Raw genomic sequence first — 18880 nt, 5'->3', positions numbered from 1 at the left:
TTATTATTTTGAACAATATTGTATATAATACATGTGTTTTAAAGTGTATAGGAGAAATGACTTGACAATCAATTGTTTATTCATATATTTTAAGCCATTTATATTATATTTCCACTAAATAAAATATTGATTTATTAAAATAGCTATTGTAGTAAGTAATAGTATTTTCATAATTGATAAATATATTTTTTATGTGTATTAACATATTTATTTTTATTAGATATTTTGATATGTCTACTTTATTGCTATGTTCAATATTCTTTTATGGAAAGTTGGTTGGATACAACTTTCTAGATTAATATATAAATCTGAGAATTGTTCTCATGCAAGAAACATTTATTGACATAATCGAGAAACCTGCTGTGTTAAAACCAAAAGGCAAAGATGGTGCTGGAGACACCTTTAGGGTTTCTTTAGCTATAAATAAATGTGTTCGCGATGTAAAAATCAATTTAAGATTAATAATGAAATATTGCCAAAATGTTGACTCATTATACTTATTTCCAAAGTTGGCCTAACCTCACTCGAGAGCCCCTAAAATACCACCTCAGCCTTCACCATAAGTTTCCACACCCTTGAGCTTTTCTTTTAGGTTAGTGCCACCTTGCTTGGAGAAGGAGCCAACAGGTGCTCCCCTGGCTAGGTCATCTTGGTCACGATCTCTATAACCATCTCTTCTACTATCATGCCTTCTCGGCTCACTCTGAGAACTCCCACCTCCATCTCTTAAAAAATAATACCTGAGATGCTTTGCTTGAATCAACTCCTCAACCCTGTCTTTAGCACTAAAGACTCATCAGTGGCATGCCCGACGTTACAATGACATTGGCATCACCGACTTAGATATGCATTCTACGGTGTTTGTGCCTTTCTAGGCAATAACAAGAGGTCTGTGTTAAACGCCTCTTACAAGCATTTAGGGTGGTGTACTTGAAAAACTTGACACTTTTCTGCTCTTTGATTCCTTTTTATGAGGTATCTGTTAGTTTTGAAATGGTGATTTAAGACAAGAAGGGAAGAGGTTGAATTGGCTTTATAAAACTTTTGCAAAAGCTTAAACCTCTTTTCAATTGAATCAAATAGACTAGAAGGATGTAAAAGCAGCAGACTAGTACACTTTCAATCGATTAAAACATAAAACAACATACTGATTTGTTCTTGAACTATAAAATAGTTGATTAAAAAGACAAATCATTCGGCTAAAACACTGGAGATTTATGCAGAATGCAGAATTCACAGATTTAACTCAAACAAAAATATTTTACATACAAGACTTGTTCCAATCAATATTTTTAACAAGTATACAACCTCATATTACACAAGAATGCATTAAACCACACCACATAATGAATTGCTTGGTTTTCTTGAGTTTGTAAAGAGATTCAAAGTGAGTGAGATGAGGGAGAGAGAATTGCACAACTGTTTTTATACTAGTTCACTCAATCACAAAGCTACATCCAGCTTACCAAGACAACCTGAGCCTAGTTTCCACTATATTCAAAAGTTTTACAAATCACACAGATTACACTTTTGAACAAAGAAACATACAAGATTTTTGACTCACACAAAAATCTAGACACACACCTTACAATAATCACACTTACAAAACTGAAATCACATCAGGCAAACCAACTAGAGGCACAAGAACATTCAAACCTGATGGTGGCTGTCCCTAGCCAACCATACATGTGTTCTTCAAGCTACTCACAAGCCAAAATGCCTCCAAAATCAACCAAGATCTTCAAACCACAAGTTGCAACTATGTATTGCAAAGAGAGAAAGAGTTTTCCAAAGAAGAATGACAAAGTTTCGTGCTCAAAAACTCATATTCGCACCTCTGCTATCGAAAACACAACATATATAGTCTGGTTTAACTGAAAATAGTCGATTGAATTTTTTGTACAAGCAGTTGATTTCACTTGACTTAAGTGAAATCAGTCGATTGAAAAATAATTCAATTGATTGAATGCATTCATACCAAAAACTATGTACTGCAAACCTTTTAACCTGTTAAAACCCATTTTAATAGATTAAAAGAGACACACTAAGACACATAAGACATCTAACCTATCATATAGCTTACTAACATGATATAACAACAAAACATTACATTTAACATATTATTTTCAGATTTAACACACTAAATCTTAATCTTCAAGTGGATTTTCATCAATCTTCATCAAACACCTATAATCTTCATGCACATGGCTTTATTAATTCTTTGCTTCAAGCTTGCTTGTGCCAACAGTATCTTGGTTAGATGATTTCTTCGCGGTTGATCTTCCCTCAACCATCATCTTGTTTCTAAACTCCTTCAACTCTTCCAAATCAACAATAAGTTCTTTACACAAGTTATCCGCAAAGAGGCTCGATTGTAATGTTGTTATCATGTAATGCAACACCAACTTTAGGTTGAGGTTGTGGATGTTAAGGGCAATCGTACTAAAGCGCTCGATAAAGACGTGTAGCGACTCCTCTTTCTCCTGATCTATGTTGACGAGCATTATAGGGGTAAGATCGTGAGGCTGACTAATAGCAAACTAGGTACGGAAATGCGTCGCCAATGTGTTGAAGCAATCAATATTGAATGTGTGAAGCCTTGTGAACAGAATCAAGGCAACACCTTTGAGGACGCAGGAAAAATATACACATAATGGCATCATTCGTTGTGTAAAGGATGGCTTTTATGACATACACATCAACATGCTCATCAGGGTCAGAGCTACCATTATAACAGACTATAGTTAGGGATTTCTAGTTATTAGACAAAGGGGTCTCCATCATCCTGTCAACAAATGAATTTCGACATTTTGAAGGTGTTAACGGTACCACTTGTCTGTTGGTTAGTGCCATGACCACTTTCCTCCAACATCTTGAGAGTTCTTTAAGGACGAGAATCAGTGTGTTGTGTGGGTTTATGGTGACTTTTTTTCGTGCTTAGTCTCCACTAGTTTTCTCTTCATCCTAGCATTCTTCTCCTTGAAAGCATCTATCCCCTCAACATTCCACATTTTTATCTTAGTGAACTCTTCTTGCAATTCCAATAGTAAATCCATTTCTCCTAAACTATTACCCAATTCTTCAGTTACAGATTGTGTTTCATTGTGGATCATACTTCAAGTGGATACCATTATATTTTATTCTTGCAATATACTCCGGTCCCACATTGGGCACCAAATGTTCTTATAGGACCGAAATATACCCTAGAATAGTCCCACAAGAAGTACTCCTAAACACTTCTGCCTTCAATCTGATATGTCTTCTTCCACACTTTCAGGTAGTTTGATATGTACCAGAAATTAATGTTTTCAACATCTGAGATGGGGGGTGCCTGCAAAGACACTCTAGCGCTCAAGTCAAGTATGCATCAGACAGTAATAAATGCTAGAATGAATACATAATGCTATTTATAGTGGTTTTCATGAGCTTTTATAGGTTCGGCCTAGGATGCCTATGTAGTTACCTTTCTTAAGTTGTTTAGAGTCTTATTAATTTATCTTATGTCTTCATCTCTTTGTTAATTATGCCTGATCATCATTTGCTCTGGCCGAGTTATTCTTGCTCGTCTTAGATTGTTAAGTTGTTGTGGCTGAAATGTCTTTATCGATATGATGCCACACCATGTTTTTAGAGATTGTCTCGATCACAGGTGGTACATTAGCCTCCCATACACGATATGATCTAGGTGAGAGTCTCATTTTGCAAAGAAATGTGTCTTCTTTGGGTACCTAGACCTCTTTCCATAGGTATAGTTTATTTTCAAACAACCACTGCTTTTTATCGTCCTTTTGTTTTTCAAACTACTTCTTGTTGCATTGATATATATGTAATGAGTGTTTATTTCCAAACAGTCTTAGATTGTGATTGTTGTTTTGTTTTTGAAACAACTTCCTATTGCTTTGATCTGATGTAGTGTTCATTTATTTTCAAACGATCTCGAATAACTTTGGATTTATTTCATCATATGCTATTTAATTTATATATCTTCTTAGATCTCGACTGAAGTATCCAAGAAATATTAAACTCTAAATAAGTGATATAATTATTTACTAAATATTTATTATAATATATATATATATATATATATATATATATATATTATACCATTGTAACAGTGAATTAAATTTATTTTGATTGAATTTCTATTATTATTATTATTATTTAATGGATTGTGTACCATCGGAAAAAATATATTTAATTTCATTCATTCAAATTCGAGCAAACAAATGTGTTTACCAGTTTCTTTAGTCATTGTCTGGCTTCAGAACAAAAGATTAGAAATACATTATAGAATAATTTACGAACTATCTCCCACTTTTTGTCTGCTCCGTTTATTATAGAATATTTATTCTGAATTATATTATATGTAACTTTGTGAAATTGAAAATATTTATTAATTAAGAATATCAATAAAACATTTTCTATTTTTTTTAAATATATATATATATATATATATATTCGTTTTTCTTTCCTCTTGTTATCTTGTTTGAAATTAATTAATTATGTATTATAGAAATGAATTTATTTTTTACAAAACTAAAATAAATATGAAATTAAGTTAATGTAACTATAAATGAAAAAAACGAAATGTGGTACAGAAACATATATTATTACTATTTATAGATTTCAGACTTTTAATATTTATGATAATTAAAGTTGATGTTGACTTTTAATATATTATGAATATCTTGAATGATTTTTAGTTGATATACTTTAAATAAGTCATTTTTAATATATCAATTAACATTTGAGAGTGTAATGTTTTTCACAATTAAAGCATGAAGAAGACCTATTTTAATTCCACAATTTATAAAGATATAGTACAATCATCTTGATTATTTATGTTAATTTACTTATTCTATCATAACTTAACTGCGTCTAGTGGTGCCATATAAAGATATGTAAGCAGTATCATAATTTTTTTTTTTTACATGTTTGTGTAATTGCAATAAAATTTCAAGATAGTTTGATGAATATAATTTCACACATAGGATATGTTCCAATGATCTAGTAAAAAAATGTATTACTATCTCATTGTCAAGTCCACCAAATGATCACTACCATCTAAGGTTGTGATGAGTACATCACTCTTCACGAGGATAAAAAAGTTATTTTTAAGAGAATTACTATAAGCATGGCTAAAATGGTATATATGAATATGAAAGTCAAAATTGGGTTTTGTAAGGCAAATAGAACCTACCTTATTTAAAAACCCATTCTAATTTTCACTTAAATTTTTTAATCATGTTGTTGAGTGTTGATTCAGTGGTAGGGTAAATACGTACCGATGCTATTTCTACAATGAATTCCCAAAAAATTGTTCAAAGGTTTTAATCATTTTTGGAAGGAACTTCTTTCAGCATGTAAGTGTTGATATTTGAAAGTTAATTTTCAAACAATATCATCTACAGTTATTGATATTAAAACGTTCTTTAATAAAGTAACAAAATAATAAAATATCACACACAACGCACACAACGCACATGCACATGCACATGCACATGAACATGAACATAAACATAAACAGACCCATGTCTATTTTAATTAAATTTTGTTCTTAAAAGATTGATTTAATTGAGATTTCTTATAATTGAGTTTATTGAGCATCAGATACAAAAAAAAAATGTTAAAAATAGCTTTTTAGTTACATAAATGTTCTTTGGATATTTTGAGGTGTGTTAGTATAGTTGCAGCTAAGTTGAACTCATGGAAGTGTGAAAATAAATTGCTTAAAGCTTCACAACACCTTAAAAATAAATCAAAGATTATAAAAGTCACAAAAATCCAAGCCAAGCATTGCATAAAGACGACAAGAAAAGCTTGAAAAAGTGAAGAAGTTTGGCTAAGCCAAGAAGAGGGAACATGCAACAAAAATTGGACCTTGCGATTTTCTCTATCTTTTTCCAGAATAAGGGCTTTCATAATTCATAAATATTTATGATAAAAGCTAATTTAGAAAAATATATCTTTAGATATTTTATTTGATATTTTTAAATAATTATCTTATTTAATTATATAATAAAATATCAAAAGATAATAACTACCAAATCTTTTTAAATATAACAAGATCTTCGTGAAACTTTTTAGATCTCTACAAAAAACAAATATATCTTGAAGATATTGAATTATTTAGAAGATAATTTGAGGAGATTACAATGGGGTATAATTGGAAATTAGACCAAAATTAAGTTGCTGAATAATTAATTAAATATTTTTTATTAATTATCTTTAATATATCTCAAATTATCAACAAAGGAAATCTTCCAAATATTTTACAAACTCATAAAATCTATTAATTATTGAGAGATATTATATCAAAAGATAAAAGATTTTAGCAACAAAAAATATAATATTTAAGTCCAATCAAGGCCTATATAAAGAGACCAAGGGAAAGCAGAAAGGGAAGTTCGGGACTTCGGAGTTTAGGAACCCTTAGGGGGGCCTAATTTCGTTTCCTTTCTCTCTCTATTCTCCTTCTATTTTTATTTTAATTTTGCATTCCATGGAGTGTTAAATTTTTCGGGTTGGTTCCATTATAATTTCATTATGGATTCCGAGGTTAGAATGAAATAATTTCTTTGTTCATTTTATTATTGTTGTGATTTTCATTCTCTGCATTATCGCTTGGCGCTGCTCCTAAGCCACCAGGCGAAACACGCTTCCAGACCGCTTGGCGGGGGACGTGTACCGCCAAGCGCCAAGTGTCTTGAAGCCCACTATTTCTACAAGTATCGCCTGGCGGGACGATCTCCACCACCAGGCGCAATACGTTCCAGGTTTTCTCTATTTTCGTAGTTATCGCCTGGCAGGTTAATCACCACCGCCAGACACTACACCAGGACACGTGCATTACTAGTTTTGGCACAACAGCTCTGTTGGTATCCTCAATTCAGGCATCACAAATACAATAACTTTTACTAAGTTACTCACAACTTACCAATCATTCTTTATTCCCACACTCCTCAAATTGTTACCAAAAATTCCTATTTCCTTGTAAATCCACCAATCCCAAACTGACTCAATTAAATTCCCTTAAGGTCAACCTTGCTCATCCTTAACATGCCCCAATCAACTCATAGTACTTTTAACCTTAATCCTTAATATAAACTCGGTTTGTCATTACACATTTACTCTTTGAAATCTAATGTCTTCTTATTTCACACTTAAACCCAACAATTACTCCCTTGTCTACTTAACCTAAGTCCCCCCTTTTTCTCACAACTAACCTCCATCATAATTCTAGTTCAAGAATTAACTGCAATGTACAAAGAATTCCAATTCTTCCACCCAAAAGAACCCTCAAATTAATTCATACCAAGTCTCCAGATAATTTCCAAAAAATCCTATTTCCAAAATTGCAAGACGTCAAAAATACCCAGACCATAACTGCACCTCGCAACCATGCAAAACTACTCTCTTTCTTGGCGGCATGCCCCTTGCCGCCAAGCAGTGCATGCATTTTTGGGAAAATTCCCAGAATTCCAGCACCTGCGAAGATCCTCTTACATTTCCCTAATGCTTTTCTTTCCTATCTTAGCTGTTTCGCACGTGAACATGATAACAGTGACACAAATATTCAAATTTAACTATCTCCAACAACAATTCTAGTGAAATTAACAACCATTACACTCAATTCATCAAAACCCCAAACTCTTCCAACCCCAAAGGATGTTTATGGCAATTTCATCAATTTTAATCTCCAAACTCATGTAATTCAAAGTTTAATAGCATTCAATGATCAATTAATGTTTAAAATTATTGTGTTCCCCGATCAAACTCAACCGAGAACCCCAAAATCATCAAAATCAAGCCACATTGCTTGCGTCGCCTGGCGGGTGTTCATCAACGCCAGGCCATTCATCAAGGGAAACCCAAAACTGGGTGATAAGCCAAGCGTCGCCTGGCGGATAGGCTCATGCCGCCAGGCAATTCCATCTCTAGAAAACTTCACAAAATATGGATGTGTCCCCTGGCGGCTTTGAAGGCCCGCCAGGCGGTTTCTAAAAAATTTCCAGAAACATGACATTATGCAGTTTAAGCCAGAATTAAACATCCAATTTTACATATAACATGCAGTATAGTAACACGAATTTAAATGCACGGAGTCCAGCTCCCCTAACTTGGATTTCCTTGCTTATACTTGAGGATTTAAAACTTCTTTTGAGTCCACAATGTCCTCCCTTGCCCCTTTCCTGCAGCAGTTCTCAATTCTCCCGAAAATGCAGCCCCTTCTTGCTCTCACACTGATTCTCAAATGATTCCCAAGGCTGCCCTATGTCTTTCTTTCTATGTTCTCTCCTCTCCCTTACTCTAAATTCACTTGATTAAGCACCATTAATTCCAAAAACGAAAATGACATTAACTTGGGGTTTAATTGCCATTCAAGGTTCATTAGTGGCTGTTTTTCCAACCCCTCTTGGCTTCCCATTTTTAGCTAGGGTTTCTTTGCCCTTTCACATTTATGCCAAAACTAATTTTAGCAAAAAGAAAGTTTAATTTGGGCCTACCCAGATTCGACCGATCCCCATGCTAAGTCAAGGTACAACCATTCAATCTATTCATGTTTCGTGATAATTCCAATAAATATAGGATTAAATTATCACTCATCATAATCAAGCATATTATTAAAATAATAATCAATTAATTAACACATAAATGGCATACATAGGTCTTGAACCCAAGTCCTCTCACACAATTAAGTACTCTCAACCATTTGAGCTAGTACTTTTCCACATCATATCAATCAATAATTAATGTCATAAAGGCGTCCACTTTCAAGGGGTTTAGTCATTTCAATTGAAGAAGAAGAAGTGTGGGAAGAAGTACTTTTAGGGAAAGGGGAAGAAAAATGTTCACTCTCATCATCACTCTTCTTTAAGATCAAGTTCCATTAAATGTTTTAAATGTTTGGGGTATAAACACATTGCTTTTAAATGTTTGGTACCAGGCTTTGATACCAAATGATGTAGGATTATCTTGTTCATTTTTAAGACTTATGAATATGGTGATGATTCGTTAAGAAAACCAAGGAAATCCCCATTGGACATTAAGATAACAAGCTATCTAGATGTGAAGGTTCCTTTCCAAGATTCTAGAGAGAAGGAGAATGGAGTAATGGAAAGTAAGAAACCAAAAGGAAAAACATATAATAGAAACAATATAAAATGAAACATAAAATGAAAAGCAAGGGAAAAAGGAAGAATGAAGGATTCACGCCACTACAAGACTAGGCTAGAAGAAGCCATGAAAACCTTGAAGATGAGTGGTGTATGTTGCCACTTGCCAAGGCAAGATAAGGCTTGAAAGAACTCCACTCCCTAAGAAGGAATGCTCTAACAAATAAGCTAAAAAGGATTACAATGCAAATAACGAAATCTAGAGTCTAGAAAGTAGGTCAACAAAGAGCACATGGACACATTCTAGAAGCCTTCTTGGCCAAGGCAAGATGGATGCTCCTTCTAGATGTTTCTAGACTTCTTGGAGGCCAAGGCATGTGGTCATCCTTTCTAGATGTTTCTAGAAATCTTTGCTCCTTCTCTTTCCTCCACATGTGCTCTTCAAAAGCCATCTAAATGGGCCACTTGTCCTTCCTTGTCCCACCTCTTAATGAACCTACAAAACAAGTTAATTTTGAATTAGCATGTTGGCTTTAGGTTAAGCTAATCCTTTGAGTCAACAAGTCAACCCAAAGTCAAGGTCAACAAGTCAACTTAAAAATAGTCAACCAAGCCAACTTAATGGAATTTTAAACTAAAGAAAATAAAAGCAAAGGAAGGGATCAAGGAACTCCCTTTCTTCTAAGCATGTGCCATGGGCCATCATCCTTGGTAGGGATCAATCCTTTATCATTCCCCTTGTCCTTGGTAGCTTCTTGTCTAAGATACAATTTTAAAGGATTGAATACATGTCTGAAATTCATCGGACGACAACCTAATCACCAGATCGTTAAAGAAATAGGCATACATGTATAAGAAGTATGATTTTAAACCTTTTCTTCCATTGCACACCCGATCATTCCCTTTATAGACTCGAAGGCTCACAATCGATATTGTGACGCCATCGCTAGTATGTTTGATCGTTCGACCCAATCACATAACTCAACGCCCCATCGAAAAAGGATAACATATTCAAGCATCTCGTGTGACACCCAGTCATAACCTGGAATGATTGATAAGTTCAACTTATCACCTAATCTGACACGTCATTATCCAACTTCAGGATGAAATCATTAGGAGTGGCATCCTCTAGAGTTGTGCCTTTATTCTTATCAATGTTTACATTTGCACTACCAACCAAGTCCACACCACACTTAGTTGATCCCTGACTGCTTAGTGTAGAAGTAAACAACGATGATGATAAATCATCATTAGCGTACCCTCAACTGTCCCAACCAAAAGACTCCTCAAACAAACAAAGATGAACGATTGACATTATTACCCTATAAATTGCCCCAAATGACAAGATGAAAAGTAGAAGAGAAAAGATATGAGAATGACGAACCAATCCCACCCCTATTTATAGCAGTAAAGGGCCCAACCATCACTTCATCTCAACTGTTGAATCTCATCGCATCCAACGATCTAGACCGTCGTAACGTTTCAAATTCTTTAACAGGAAGGGAGATTAGAACGCCTTTTTGCACTAACAGCCTATGCATTGTTGCAATTGGAAGAGACTTGTAAAGGGACAATCACATGATCAACCCATTAAACCCCTTTGCAATCATTCTAATATGCTCGGGCCTGGGAGCCTGTGTACGGTATGGACCATATGGTCTTGCCACGAAGACTAGACAATCAACTTAACCATTGGACTTCCATTAAGAATTGAACGATCAAAAACAAGAAAGTTGTGAATTAGACTTCTTAATCACGATTAAGGGAATTGGGTCATGATTAGACCAACCTAATCAAAAGCTCATTACAATATCTATAAATAGAGGTCCATGTAAGGTGGGAGGTAACTTATTAATTGAATATTTAATACTCTTGCATGACTTAAGCATCAAAATATATTTAGCATATACTCTTAATTGGTTTGGACAAACATGTTATCCTAACACGGAGTGGACAATAGTATTAAGACAAATTGTTGTAGGAAATTCTCGATTCCAATACTCGAAATAAAACTGTTCCTTAATAAACTAATAAAATAATAATATTATATATATATATATATATATATATATATATATATATATATATATATATATATGTTAAATATGACAAATAGGCTACCAGTCTTGTTTCATCCAATGATGATTTATAGGCAAGATTAGTTTCTTCATACAAATGACAAATAAGTTACAAGAAAGAAATAAGATCCTATGCCTTAACCAACATGAAAGACATAAATTGAACTCATTCCAAACAATAAATACACCTGCATCATGAAAATCCCACATAATTAAATTCAACATTCTACAAATAAGGAGAGATAAGATTTCATTGTCTTAGACCATGTGAAAGAAGGAAATTCTTAAGTTGGGACATATTCCAAAAATCAAAATACTAAGTAATTTACGTTACACTTAAACTTTTTTTTAAAAAATAAAATAAAAATATTTTATTTTTAATATTTTTTACTATTAATAACTTTTAAAATATTTATTATTTGACAAATTTGAACAAGTTTTTAATTAGACTAATTTTTATGATATTTCAACTAAGATGTTTTTTAATAAAATATTTAACTCAATTCGTAAATAATTAAATATAAAGTAAGATAATAAAAGTAATTTTTTTAAGAAATATACTTGATATTTATTTAATTTATTTAAATGACCTATATATTTAAAGAAATAAAAGCGTGTGAAGCGATAAGTATTTCAAAACAAAACGAATAATTAAAAACTCTCAGACCCGTCTTATTATTTTTAAGGGCTCCCAACAAAGAAACCACCTCGAAAAGTATAATAAGCTTTCCTATTTATGATAATCGGAGTGCCATTTATTACTATGACTAATGTGTAAGAGAAAACAAATTGATGACATTAGACCAGTCAAATGTACTGCCTCTGCATTAGAAAGAGTTACTTACTGCTTTTAAAGATTGCAACATTTTATGTCCTCAGATCTTTATATATAGAGACCACACACCCTTCTAGTTTTGTCACAGACCATCCTTTCCTGACTTCTCCACACCACTGCATCCCTTTCTTTCATCCCTTTCTTTCTTCACAACTTCCATTTCCAACCCAAAGAAACACACACTCTCTCTTTCCCACATGGCATCATACCAGTACCATCCTTTTCCGGTTGATCCTGCATTCTTCCCCAGCAACATGAATACCCCTTCTTCTCCTCCTCCTCTCCAGTTTCACCTCCCTCAGGAAACATCTTTCAATGTCACAAACCAGGATACTAGCTGTGTTGACCAAAGCTCCAAGATCACCATCAGTGACAATGAGCCTTCTGTCACAAAAAACCTTAGCCCTCAGTCCTCTGTGGTGGTGGACAAGCTTGAAACCGGTGAACAGGTCACTCAGAAGGTGAACAACACTCCGGCGTTGAAGAAAAGAAGAACCAGAAATGGATCTTCCTTGACTAGTAACACTCAATCCAAGGTAAATAATTTGAGTTTAATTTCTTTATCTCAGAGTTTCATACTGTTAATCCAACAGAAACCATTCTTGCTACAACAATTTTTAAGGCATTCGTTATGAAATGATTTACACTAGAAAATTAATTATTTATGTTCTAGCTTTATTTGTTTGTTTTCAGAAAATGTTGTAGCTTTATTAATTATGCAAGTTTGGCGCATTTTTCCAGCATTAATTTGGTATACTATAATTAGAGTTTAGTGTGTTAACCAAATTAGTATTGTTTTTTGTTGATTATTGTAGGATACTGCAACAGAAGGAAGAACCAAGAAACAAAGGAAGAACAATGGTGGGGTGAAAGAAGAGGACAAGGGAAAAGAAGAGAAGAAGGAGCAGAGAAAATGTCCTGAAGAGCCCCCAACAGGCTATATCCACGTCAGAGCAAGAAGGGGTCAGGCAACGGACAGCCACAGCCTTGCTGAGAGGGTACTGTACTCTCTTACCAACTGGAAATTATCTATGGCTTTGGGCCCCACTAATGTGCTGGGTTCCTCGAGTTTTATCTTCATGTCTCCTTCTAATGTTGCAAGAAAATGGATTTCAGGTGAGAAGAGAGAAGATAAGTGAAAGGATGAAGGTGCTGCAACGGCTTGTGCCAGGCTGTGATAAGGTAGGTAAAGTAGCACTTCATGTCACACTTGCATGTAGGACCAATAATTTTATTTTCGTTAAAAGTAATATTGAAATAGCTTTATGACTTAACAACAACTCCTTTGTTATTCTTTTCATCAGTTGTGTGATTTGTGAAATGTGGTTGTGCTCTTGTAAGAACTGCCCTTTATACTTTAGTTTTTCCCATTTCTTCTGACAGCTTCATGTGGTTTGGTTTTTATCTAGGTGACTGGAAAGGCCCTTATGTTGGATGAAATAATCAATTATGTTCAGTCTTTACAGAATCAAGTTGAGGTACCCTTAACGGAGTCAATTGTTTTTTCTGGTTAATACTTCCCTTGATTATTCATCATGAATTAGCTATATACCGTTTGTATTATTGTGCAGTTCTTGTCAATGAAGCTTGCTTCCGTGAATCCCATGTTCTATGACTTGTCAACGGACCTAGATACCCTCTTGGTTAGACCAGAGGTGAGGATTGATAAAGAAAATTAACAATTTCCATGTTGACCGATCAAGTTAAACATGTCTAATCATGAGCTAACATGGTCTCTTTGAACTTTTCAGAAACTAAATAGCATGGCATCACCATCACCACTTCCATGTGTGTCACATTGCAACAGCCCTAACCAAGCCACAACTTTTGCTGATACAACCACCATCACCCCCACCAACATCTTTCACAATGCCAGTGATTATCTTTTGGATAATTCAGTTTCTTTTTTTCTTCAAGGCCAGAGGTCAACTATGTTCTCTGAGGAGGTATAGACACAAGTAGCCAATTTTCAATTTTATAAAAAGAAAAGAAAAAAGGTTTTCTTTACTGCTACTACTATTATTGTTGCTGACAAAGACATCATTTTCAGGATACCGGTAGTCATTTCTGGGACGCAGAGGACCAGCGACAAAAGTTTCTTCATCCATATGGATTCAGCAACAACTTATATTCCTTTCATTAATAAATTTTTTTTCCCAAAGCTGCCCTACAAAACTACGAAATTGTTGTAAGTTTTCACATCCTGCCTCGTATTAAAACATTATAATATAACTCAATGATATATGGTTCTGAGTCTGACCCTTTTTTTATTAAAACTTCCTCAGGATTTAGCTTTTACACTAGGCAAGAAAATTCCAAAGAGGCGCGAGAATGAGCCAAAAAGAAATTAGACATTAGGAGAAAAAACCAAAGCTACGCTTGGTATGGGTATAAGTACATCATTTCAGTTGAAGAAAGGGGTAATTGGTGGCGTAAAGAGTCTGGCTTGGTTCCTAGTCCATCAGATTAAAGTGACCTTTGAAGATGAATAAAGGGCACCAAAGTTAATGGATGAAGAACCAAAAGGACAGAAAATACCGACCAAATAAGAACATATCTTTTCTAGATCCATTGTTCTGTTCCAGTGATTTTTGACTCTCCAAGGACTTATGATGCACAAATTCCGAGAGACTATCAATCCTATACACAGACCAATGTCATGTAAATTATCAAAGTATTGATTCTTGTGTGGTGGCAGTTATTCTGTTGGTACAGTTAATTTCACCATTATTGAGAAACGAGGGTTGATGCTACTGATCATGTTCTTGAAATGACTGGCCATGCATTTGTTTCTTGGTCTAGTTAGCTTTTATGTATATGTATCTGCAGAATCTTCATAGTTTTGGCATCATTATGATTATTGTTCTTATATATTTATCCATCCACAGCCAAGTCTCTATAACTAGATGTTCACCTCAAACTGTCAGAGTTTAAAAATTAATAATCATTAATTTTCGTATAATATGGTTCATTATTTTCTTCAAAATTTAATATTCTGACGCTGCTTAACGAACCAATGCATGCGCGCCTATATACGTTCCACTCACAAAAGAAAATTCGGTGTAGTTGTAATATTGATTGAGAAGTCATATTCATGTATCAATGGTAGAGTCGTGATCATTTTATATTGTTAATTATATATAAGTTATAACCAAGGAGTGTGTACTTGCGTTACTCCATTAAAATATTGGTTTGTTTCGTTTAATTTCAAAGATAACCAATTTACTTGGCCTGTTTAAAGATAGTAAATGAATTGACGTGACAATTTTTTGTTTCCATAGACAAAGGAGTTCTTTGTTACAAGGATAGAACTGTCAAAAGGCTAAGAAGATCTTCCATGCTTTCAGAGTGCATGTGCAGTGGGAACACAGAAGAAATGCTCTCAATCTATGTACATTGAACCATGGCTAAAGTGTGGCGAGGACATGATAGAAATATTAAGTACAATATGACCTTTTACAAATAGCTTTTATCAGCTGAACAATTTTAAAACTGAAGTAAAATATCTTCCAACTTTACTCTAAACTGATCTTCTTCTTGTTATAGTTGACCTAATAAATTAGGTTAAATGACTTTAGAGATCATTTTTGTAATAAAATCTTAAAGAAGTCTTTTTCTTTTTATTTAACTCAATTAGATTCTTATTTTAAAAAATTCATTGCGATTAGTGAGTAAATTTTTTTATAGAGCTTGTGCTCAATTTGAGAGGACAGGAAATTCCAAATTTTCCCTATCCCTATGAGCAAATGGTTTAGTAGATGCTAATGTGAAAACAAAGAGAAGTTGGTTCTAACTAGTTTGAAAATCAATATCTATGTATCAATCGACTATCTATTTGTGTTGACAAAGATGTCAACTAGCATTTATTCATAGCAAATAAACCACATACTCCATCTACCTCTCAAACTGCTGCTCAATAACTAAAAACCCTATATTTTGGGCACCATATTAAACAGAAGAATAGACGTCTACATTAAAGTGAAGACACAAAAGTCACATGTGGTTTAGTTACAAGCAAAATAGAAACCAATGCACATAAAATGAAGTGAAGAGAGAGAATTTCACTCCCAAGAAACTAAAAGAATTCTTTTCCCTTAACCTTTGCGTATGTGTGGATATAGACAGTCCATGTGGATTTTGTGTTCCACTTGTTTTCTCTGTGTCGACCCGCATGTTGCACTGTCCTCTCCAATCATATGCACCATCTTCTTCTATGTGTCTTTTCCAATTGAGGCTATAGATATACACACAACATGATCAACTGGGCTTTTGATGTATCTTGCATAGCTAGCGTTAGTTACCAGAAAGAAAGAAACTAGAAAAGAGCTTGATATTTATTCAGTCATGTGTCTAATCCTACCCTTTTTCCCACAGACACTAGCCTGATCTAGAACCAACTACATCATCTAGATTATCTGTTCATGCTTGTAATTTTGCATTAGATACGTGAGTATATATATGGCACCCACCAATTTATCATGCCAAAAGCTATCAAAGTTGAATGATAGCAATGGTGATTAGTTTTCATATGAAATTGTTTTGGATTTCACATCATGACCTATTAATGCTGGATTTGGACACTGTAGAAACTGTTCTCTGGGCCGTTGATGCATATTTGTCACTTGACACCTTAAGTATGCCTAAGAAAAGCACATGACCTAGAAAGCAATGTTAAAAGTTGGAACACACTTCCCAACCAAACCAGTTTGAGAAGACAAGGTGCTGCCATTTGTTTAGCAATAAAAATATTTGTTGGTGCCCAAAGAAGTAAATGCTGTACATATTTGTTGCTCACCAACACATCCATCTGCAATTAAGGGGTCCCCCCTGTTTTTATTATTTTAGGGTTTCCTCAACTGACAAGCAATGCAGCACTGCCCTTGTCTCTGCTTCACATTACTTCTTGCTTCTGTTTTTCTTTTCATCTTTCTACCAATCATCTTTTCCGAAATGTGGTCACAATTTTTGTAAGAAATTACAATTGATTAAGTGTCGTTGATACAGCTACAATTGCAACCTCAATATTGTGTGACCCTATAAATCTTGATGATGTGGCCAAAATCCCAGTGATGAACCAGTAACCATACCTCCTCTTTATACTTATTGATCATGACTCATTCCATGCTCAAATTGAATTTAATTAATGATGTTCTGTTCTTGTTGAGCCCGTATCAATTAATATCTTCCTTCAAAATCCTTGATTACTGATATTCTGGATAACCCGTCAAAGTCCACAGTTGACACAAGATTACCTTAAAAGGCTTAAAGTTGTTAGCAAAGGTACATGAATTGTTTCATCTTTAATTCTATTTCGTGCTCAAACTTAAACTTCAAAGCAGGGATTTGCCTCTTCAAAGTGAGGGAAGTGCATGATAAACTATATTTATAACTAATTTGTTCACAAAATCAACAATACAAGTTAACTTCAGAATTCATTATACATTTTATCAATATAGCTCTATTCTTACACACTTTTACTTGGAGGAATTGGATTCCTTATTCGCTTGGTCACAACAATTCTGAGGTTTGGTGGTTCCTGTCAAAAGGAAGTAGAGTATATCTAAATAAATTAAGTTTATTTATAGATAGATAAAAAAAAAGTTACTTCATCTTGAAATAAAATATTTAAAATGTATTTTTAAATAAAACATGGTTTTGAAAAATAAATAAATAGATGGGTCCTATTATTGTCTGTGGGTACAACCTATGACAAGTCTGAACCTAAACCCCCTTCTGACTTGTGCATATAAAGCAACAAGCATGAGCTTGAAAGACGTTAAAGTGTCTTCCTCAGACGGTGTAATAAAGAAGTTAGAGAAAGGTTAATTATTGATTTATTAAATTTTACCTAAAAGTTATTATTATACACCTCAAGGAGAAGGAAGGAATATAGAAAAAAAATGGAAAAATATAAATGAGGCTTTGAATCTGTATAATCAAGTACTAGCTATGTAACCATAACCGACTTTACGTCTAATCATGTCTAATGTAATCATAATGGACTTGTAGTTTCCCAAGTAAATACTCCCATGGACCCTTCTCTTCTCTTCGCTTTACTATACAGTAAGGTAAATTGTACGACTAATTATTTACTGCTGCTACTTTGAAAACTTAGGATTTAATCATCAACATGGATTCGAGTACTTTAGGACCATCATTGTTTGGTAACTTTTGGGAGATAAAAATGAACGACTATAGACACACCCTTATATACTGTAGCTGGTTTCAGTGATTTTCCATGATAGTTAAAGCTGCAGTCATTAATGACATGGGTTGGGACATGGCTAATCAAGAAGTACATAAGATTCGTGCGTACGTTAAGGGTGCATTAACTTTTTACCAGTGACCGACTGATACCAAAAACAGCAGTAACATGGTCAATGACTAAACCGTGAAGGTTATTCCATCTTGATGAGTTTTTGGAACTAATTAAAAATAAAAAAAACAGTTAATAGTGCTGTCACAATCTGATGTCAAATGAAAATCTACATCCACTTGTCATTCGATTCAAGATAAATGACAGGATCAGTCTTGTGATAAGCTTGATGTAGAAGCTTGTTTGTCGTGATGATTAAGCCGACATCTGTGTATGGATGCATCCATATAAACATCTTTGCCTTTGGTCCAATCATAAAACATGATTAAGAAAGTGATTATGTGGTCTTATCATGGGTTATTACAAAGCTTGAGTGGGATTAACATGACTGCATGTCTAATCCTGAGATGTACTAGTAAATCTACAAAAAGCCCTTTAAATGGTAATGATAACAAGTTACCTGGTAAGTACACGCACATGTAGCCCGATTAATCTTGGTCCTAGATGGTAATGATGAGTTAGAGTTTGTGATTGG

General features: G+C 34.0%; 1 protein-coding gene across 1 annotated transcript; it reads left to right on the top strand.

Moving 5' to 3' along the window:
• The first annotated feature begins 12093 nt into the window (after positions 1-12093).
• LOC114162388 (transcription factor bHLH137-like) lies at positions 12094-14931 on the top strand. The gene is made up of 8 exons (XM_028046256.1): positions 12094-12565; positions 12845-13027; positions 13146-13211; positions 13439-13507; positions 13601-13684; positions 13781-13975; positions 14080-14217; positions 14315-14931. The coding sequence occupies exons 1-7, from the start codon at positions 12227-12229 to the stop codon at positions 14170-14172; spliced, it is 1029 nt and encodes a 342-aa protein (XP_027902057.1). The 5' UTR covers positions 12094-12226; the 3' UTR covers positions 14173-14217; positions 14315-14931.
• Positions 14932-18880: the final 3949 nt, after the last annotated feature.

Source organism: Vigna unguiculata, chromosome 9, assembly GCF_004118075.2.
Source record: "Vigna unguiculata cultivar IT97K-499-35 chromosome 9, ASM411807v1, whole genome shotgun sequence".
NCBI classification, from domain to species: domain Eukaryota; kingdom Viridiplantae; phylum Streptophyta; class Magnoliopsida; order Fabales; family Fabaceae; genus Vigna; species Vigna unguiculata.
Note: the sequence above shows the minus strand (reverse complement) of the source record. Positions and strands in the feature narration are given on the sequence as shown.